Source organism: Eptesicus fuscus, chromosome 1, assembly GCF_027574615.1.
Source record: "Eptesicus fuscus isolate TK198812 chromosome 1, DD_ASM_mEF_20220401, whole genome shotgun sequence".
In the NCBI taxonomy this organism is placed as follows: Eukaryota; Metazoa; Chordata; class Mammalia; order Chiroptera; family Vespertilionidae; genus Eptesicus; species Eptesicus fuscus.
This window is the reverse complement of record NC_072473.1, coordinates 66,140,582-66,148,453: the sequence shown is the minus strand read 5'-3', so window position 1 is coordinate 66,148,453 and position 7,872 is coordinate 66,140,582. Positions and strand designations below refer to the sequence as shown.

At 36.9% G+C, this 7,872-nt stretch overlaps 1 protein-coding gene across 1 annotated transcript in view; it reads right to left on the bottom strand.

Moving 5' to 3' along the window:
• Nucleotides 1–657: 657 nt before the first annotated feature.
• Nucleotides 658–7,872, bottom strand: part of DIAPH2 (diaphanous related formin 2) — a 988,561-nt gene continuing 981,346 nt past the window's right edge. The window contains exon 28 of the mRNA XM_028128162.2: nt 658–1,507. Within this exon, the coding sequence (XP_027983963.1) occupies nt 1,443–1,507 (65 nt within the window). The 3' untranslated portion in view covers nt 658–1,442. The remainder of the gene's footprint in view (nt 1,508–7,872) is intronic.

The following is a 7,872-nucleotide window of genomic DNA, read 5'->3' as shown; positions in this document are numbered from 1 at the left end:
AATGTCTACAGTGTGCTGTGGAGGAGAAGTAGGATTCTCTATGTAAGATATATACACATAAGAAATCTTTTACAATAATCATCTGCATGGATTCGTCTTAAAATTGCACTCCAGAGAAGTTATACTACATTACTTCAATGCATACTTTAAAATAATAGACAATTTAAGTATAATCGTTACTCTCTCATCGATTTAAGAAAAACATAGAGCCTATTTTCCTCCTAGAGCTGTTTATGACGGCAGCATTTAAATTTGTTAATATAGGTAAGTAAGTATGATGACTGAGAAGTTCACTTAGTCACTGGGATGTGGAATTACTGTAGCAGGAGATATAAATATATCCACATATATACACATACATACATATAATTGGTTTCCTCAGACCACCGAGGCAGAATTGGAAAGGGGAGTAGAAAGGCAGATAAAACAATTGACCTTTCAGTTTTCTGCTGCCTCTTGCAGAGAGAAATCTTTTTCCTCTCAGGTCTCTGAGAATTCTATTCCCTGCTTTCAAGCGGGTCATGGGAGAAAGAAGAGTAGAGAGAAGAAATAAACCACAGAGATTAGGAATCAATATTTTCCTTTAAAAATCTAAATAAAGGTAATAGAATTTTTGGGTTCATCCCTCACATAAACATTAAAATGTGAAGTTTTTCTCAAAAATAGCCATATAAAGTATTTGTATAAAGTAGATATATGTGCATAATTAGAAAACACTTCTTTAAATAAAATTTAAATCACTTTGCTTCTGTTGAACTTTGGTTTATTTTTAGCAATGAAAAGTGCCTGCACTATCATGCTGAAACTTTAGATTAATGATCAGTTTAATTTCAGCCAAAGCAGATGAATCCATCAGCTTTCACTTGAGATAAGATTCTAACTAATTAGACGGGGGTGAAGCAGTATTTTTTTGAGATTCCAAAATGGTATCTCTTACTGTTTCTCCACATTACTAACACATACTTTTTCATTGGCCTTTTCCTTTTCTATGTAACAAGAATCAGAAGCAGATATTGAGTCATTCTTTCTTTCTACCCCTTTTTTTCTCTTTCTTCCTTTTTTTGGGGGGGAGGGGGGAGATGACCTGCAAATTTGAGTAACATTGTACATTTTTGACAGATTGAATGATTTGAAAGCCTTAGAGCTCTTCAATTTCTTACACTTTTCACCACCACTGTCAGGTCACACACAATAACAAAGAATACACATCTTTACACTAAAATGGTACACACATTTTAGAATCCCAATCATTGTGTTCTTATTAGTATAATTGTGGGAGGAGTCTTGCATTAGCTGTACAAATGCAGGCTGTTTCATCCGGCTTGGCTTGATCTTTGCAGAAATGCACTGATTCCTCTCCATCCCTTGAGTGCATGTTTTGTTCTTCTCAAAATGAATGATTTTATTTACTGAAATATTTTTCTATTCTTTGGCATCAGGACTCACTTAGCAGAGATACCTCCATTGTGGCGAGAGCGTGACCTTTCCAAAGGTACCCGTCGGTTATCTGTAAGACAAAGAGAAAAAGAACCAAAAACATGGTGAGCTTCAGATCTCAGTTGTTACAGGATGTCCGGTTGAGAGATGGTTTCAAATAGTCCTGAAAAATCACTTCAAATGTAAATAAGTAACATGGAGCCCAGATCTGAGAAGTTCACGCAGCAACTGCAGGGCTGAGTTGAAGAGTTCTGCTATCAGCACTAAGTGACTTTTCTTGGTTAAGTGAAGTCAGAGTGATACAAGAAATGGAAGAATTTCCTCAAGCACAATCCCCTTGGAAGTGGCCGGTGACAACAGAATTTCTTGGTCAGCACATTAAATTGAAAGGCTCTATGCACAGGGCCTTTTGTTGGAAAGCACTTCAATTCCCCGCGAGTTTTCACTCTGTGTACTGGCTACCGCTACAGGACAGCAGTGTGGGCAGAGCAGGAAAGAGTTTTGATTTTTTACAATGATTGCAGCTACTGAATATTTGCCTGATTGTATGATGTCAACAAATTCAATACATTATATAGTCATAGTGAGAATGAATAATGAATAGGTCCCATTCCCCTCAACCGTCACAGGAAAAATAATCAGTCGAGATAACTGTTGGCACAAAGCTTGAACAGCAAAGTTTTAAAGTATTGAAAGTTGCTGAAAATAGTTTTAGCTTTAATAGGAAAAAGGTTTACAGCTCTGCACTGAGATGATCAGTACTATGTTATTATCACCTCTGTTTTATGCTCGGCTTAAATGCAATTGATGTGGGTGCAAATCCTTCTGACACAGGCATAATATACTTAAATTCTCTCTTTAGAATGAGACTAGGTCCCTACAAATAATGACAACCACCAGCACTTACATAAACGCTAACACTTTACACTCGTTAATTTGCTAATGCACACAACATCCCCGGGAGGTAAGCCCATTTCATTTTATCCTATTATCTCTGCTTTACTGATGAAGGTTACACAGCAAATCAATGGTATGATGGGGGATCATAATGCAAAGTTAATGCCTAAATGTCAGGCCTGCTTTGTTCAGAAGTAAATGTTGGGGCCTCCCAAGCTACTTTCCTCCCTCCCCACCCCCACTCCCGCCCCAAGATGATATGAAAGAAAGACATCCTGTCTGTCCCAGGAGAAGGATGGACTGTGAGAAGTGCTGAAATGTTGCTATGGTATCAGTTTCATCTGTGCCAGTGTCTCTTGACTGACTCCCAGTAGTCTGTGGTCAGTACAGAGCAAAGAAAGCTAACTGGCCTCCATGACCTTGGCCTCATTAACACCCTGGTATGAGTGCATGGAACCAAACAGCTATAAGCTTAAAGTGCCTTATATGCAATAATATCATTGAGAGGTGAGAAAGAAAGGGGCATTTTCTCTTTTCAGAGATATATCTGAGTGATGGATTATTTGGGCATCCTTTTAAAGATACTATTTAAAAAATCCAATATTTAGTTTGTGATATGGATCACAATTCAGCTAAAAATGTGAAGATAACACTCCTAGATAAAGAGCTTATTACTGAGATGTCACTGCTTTGCATACAGATTGGTTTGAGACTTCTTAGAAAACATTTAAAAGTGAGATTATAATATAACAGTTACCATTCCATTGCTAAGCATTTAATGCCATCAGATATGAGAATGATGGTACCAATCACAGAGGACTGTCCCAGCTCAAAAAGCAGCTTGCTCCTTGGCAATCTTACATACTAAAGCCAAATTGGCATTCACTCTAGGAATGCCACTGGCACCCCATAACATCACTCACTGCCCACTGGATTCAAGAGAAGTACCACATGCAAAAAACCAGCCTCACGGCATTAAATGATGTGAGGATTCATGTCAACCTGCAACTTATTGGTAGCATTTGGTGTGAGAAAATAAACTTTCAGGTCAAAATGAATGGAGAAAAGGACATTGAAGCTTTTGGAAAGCAAGATAAACACTGGTCCATGGTCCAAATCTAGTTCTTGGCATGCACAACAGAAGTATTCTACATTTCCTCATTTCCTCCCTCCTTCTCTCTTTATCTTTTTCAAATTTTTGGTACCTAATTAGTCATCTATGTTCATGAGATAATTATAAAGAAGAAGCAATTGTGTAAAGGTCACCACTTATGTTTTTAAAATATCAACCTACAACCTTGTTTATGAAAAAATGTCATTAGAAACAATGACAGCAATGACTGATCTGGATTTTGCGATTTATTTACAATCCTCTGTATTTATGTTAAAACTATTTAGGTACAAAATATATATTTATACTCTAGAGTTGTATGGATCAGGTCACAGTATAATTTAAGGGATAATGTGCTATATGTATATATAACATGGATATATATTAATCTCTCTTCACGTTTTAATAGCTTGCAATCTAATGAAGATAATATTTCATACATGGATTCATGCCTTCTTTAAAGCAGAGATTGTGAATTACTACATTTTTTTGAAAGGCAAACTTCTATATTTATAGTATTAAATACTAATGAGTAAAAATCAGTGGCCTGAGCCTCATAAGGTCAGGGCACATCTTTGGCATCAGATTTATGAGAAAGGAGCAAATGTTTGATTTTATTGCATTTCCCTTTTGGAAACATAGATGGAAGCAGCAGGTGCACATGTGATATGATTGGAAAGCTCCAGGAGACTTAGACAGAACCAAATTCACTTACCTAACCGATCTTATTCTCCCAGAACTACTGATACTAGAGTGGTTTACATGGTGAAAACAGAGCCTCTCCTCCAATAAGTCAATAGTTTAAACATATGTATTTACCTGAGATGATGTGGAGGGCTTTGTTAGTAGCTTTCCTTTCCAATTTGCCTGTCTTTTTGGAAAACAAGAAGAGGAAGATGGGGGGGAAGCATCTGTCTGTGTTTGTATACTCGTTGAGGATAGTGTGCAGTGCGATATAGGCAAAAACATTTCATTAGAGGATGGGGGAACATGATTTGTCATAATCTCCCTCTGCTTCCATTTTATTAATACATAAGTAACATATTACAGTGAATAACAGAGCCTGGAGATTCTAGGATATCCTCAGGGTCTAGGAATTCATTAAGGCATTCTATTGTTTGTAAACACGAGGATTAATGCAGCAGTAAAGCCTGAGACGTTAGTCCCAAGATTTACCTTCCAAATCCACCACAGTTAGGTATGCGTACCCTGGCAGGTTTTCTTTGGTCATCAAAGACTTGTCTTTATAAAATATGCCCCAGGTGAAGGTGAAAGGATTCTGCTGTTACAGAGGGTGACCTGGTCATAGCATGACGTTGAAGAGAGGGATGTAGTTATATGAAAATGTGCATTCTATAGAGGAAAGGTGGCTAAAATAAAAACAATATTCCAATTGGTCACCAAAAGAGACTATAAATACATGGCCCAGCTTTAACATGCTTCTGCATATTCTGAATATCAGGTTAACCAGCTCAAACCAATGTCAAGGCTTTCCCCACTATATTAAGAGTAAGAAGCTTTAGGCTTTTTCTGAGCATAAATTGATTTGGCATCCATCTCAAAATTTCCCCAACTGAGTCCTGCAGTGAATGAATTAAACCCATTATTGTATTGCTCTAAGATTCATCCACTCAATCATTTATTCAGCAACTATATACAAAGCACATTATTGAGTAAGTCAGGTTGAAACTGAAAAACTGTGATGAAAAAGGCCATGTCCATCGTTAATTTCCTCCCAGGTTAGGTGCCCATCTGTTGTCTATGGAAGAATTGTTTCCCTGGTGCTTCGTAGGCATGTAGACGTATATCAATGCACACCTAACATAATGCACTATACACTCCCAGCTGGGTAACATAAAACAAGTGTGCCTGGTATATACTGCACAGTGTGTTACAAAATATCCCACGTGAATGCAAATTAGTTGGATAGAAAACAAAGTAAAAGATACCCTCCGTAATGTACTGTGGGCTTTGTTTTCTCCAAAGCTCTTCAAAAGTGAAGGTGTGGCCCATTGACCATCAATGGGTAGGCATTGTTTCCAGCAAACTAAGCAAACAGAGGATTGGGTTTATGGAGTTTAGGCTAGGAAAACTAGGAACATTTCAGGTTGCTTCAGGAAATGTCTATTGAGTAGCTGTTTGCATTCCAAACACTGATAAAGAAAAGTAATTTTAGACTTGTTATACTGAAATATTCTCATATGAACTTATGTTTTTTCCTTTGTGTCCCATGATTCCAAAACTGATTTATTTTGGTGTGTGTGTGTGTGTGTGTGTGTGTGTGTGTGTGTGTGTTTTCTGTGATTTTTGGGATCCTGAATTGATAAAGTATCTCACTCACTAGAAATGACTAGAAGATGGCTGCTGAATTAGGTTTAGGCCTAATCTCTTGGTGGAGGACAGCTAATTGCTCCATTAGTTGACCAGGCTCATTCTCTTCACTCTTACCAGAATAGTGACCTTTAAAAGAAAAAATTATGTTGAGCTCAAACTTCATAAACAATTTGGTGTCCTAATTTTTTATTTAACATTTTATTCTAGAAATTTTCCATGCCATTAAACTTCTGAAACATGATACTGAAAACATGATTTTTAATGGCCACTTTATTTTATCTATATATATAAAAGCCTAATATGCAAAGTGTCCCCTCAGGAGTTAGACTGACCAGGAGTTCGATTGCTCACTATGACATACGCTGACCACCAGGGGGCAGCGTGGAATGAAGGAAGGCCCAGCCAGCAGGTGGCAGCTGGGAAAGAGAGGCCCCGGCCAGCAGCTGGCAGCCGCTAGGGACCCTACCCATGCATGAATTTCGTGCACTGGGCCTCTAGTATGATATAAATATACCACAATTTGGTTAATTATCTTTCTTCTGCTGGACATTTCAGTTGCTCCAAATTTTTTCTATTACAAAAAGCCTCACAATGTACACCCTTAGAGTCATATCTTTATGTATACCATGTGTGGAAGTGGCATTGTTAAGTATGCAAATAAGTGTCTAGCCAGAGACATTTGATACACATTCAACTATATCTCTTCTTCTTTAAGCTTTGTTGTTTTTTTACATTTAATTAAGTGATTTAGAATTTATTTTGATAAGTTTCCACATTGCTTGCAAAGAAGAAATGGGTTGTCCCAGCACTATTTGTTGAATAATCATGAGTTTCTACACAGATTCATGATACCTCTTTTGTCAGAAGTAATCTATAGTAGGGCACATTTCTGTTCCATTGACGTAAGTAGTTTTCTGACTACTATTTTGGTGCCACTACCTTCTGACTGTGTTATTTCAATCTCATAATAGGTTTTAATATCTGGAGAAAATAATCCTCCATAATTTATAATTTCATTTCAAACGTATTTTAGGGCACATTTTGGATGTCTACATCATACTATCATCACAAAACATCTTGAAAAAACCCCCACACAGCCTGAAAAACAAACCCTGCTAACTAGGCTATCCTAGTAAGGCTAGGCAGATGTCGATTTGTTGAGTGTCAGTGAGTTAAGTGACTCTAATGTCCCTAATGATGTTTTTAAGAGTTCTCCTTGGAATCCTCATTTTCTTAAAGATTTAAAAAAGCCCCTTTCCCTGTCTTCTGATCACTTTTTTAAAAAATACCAGCTGACCACTTTTCTTCTGGAAATACAGCAGAGGCCAGAACTAAGAAAAAGAGCATCAGTGATTCTACCTACAGGTTTTATAATACTCTTATTCTCATTATTTGTGCCTTGTCAAAAATATGAGTAATTGGAATGAAATGTATAGTTTTGTTGGCTGTTGATAAAGTCTAGTGTTTCTAGTTTGTAAATCTAATTTTCTCATATGTTTTACAAAATTGGCTTTCACTAGAAACCATGAGTATTAAACTATATCAAACATTATTTGATTCAAACAGAATTGCATACAAGGGTGCTGTGCAAAAATGCATGTCTAGAAGCCAGTCTATTGCCTTCACCTAACAAATAGTTCTAGCCCTTTTCTAATCTCAGTGACATAATGGAAATAGGCCATGTTGTGTAATCTTTATCCTTCATTATATGCAAATAAATCCATGCAAAGAAAATAGAAACCAAGATTACTATGGTAGTTCAGGTTGGCAGAAGAGATGAAAGTATTTTAAGAGGATGGTAATGGAAAGCAATAATGTTAAAGTAGTTCAGAGGCTACTGTGACTATAGACACACAACTCCCATTAACTGTAATTGGAGTTAAGCACATGTAATGATAACAAAATAGACCCCTAAATGTCTTTCCAATTGGAAAATAAGCAGATATGTTCCAGAAAACGGTGTGCTTTTGTGTAGAAAATACAATATTCTAATTGAGATGCACAAATTAGTTTCACATTGATATTGCTCAGGGTCTGATATTGGTATTTTCCCTATGCTTAGGGATGTAGATCTGCTAGAGATAACGTCTGTA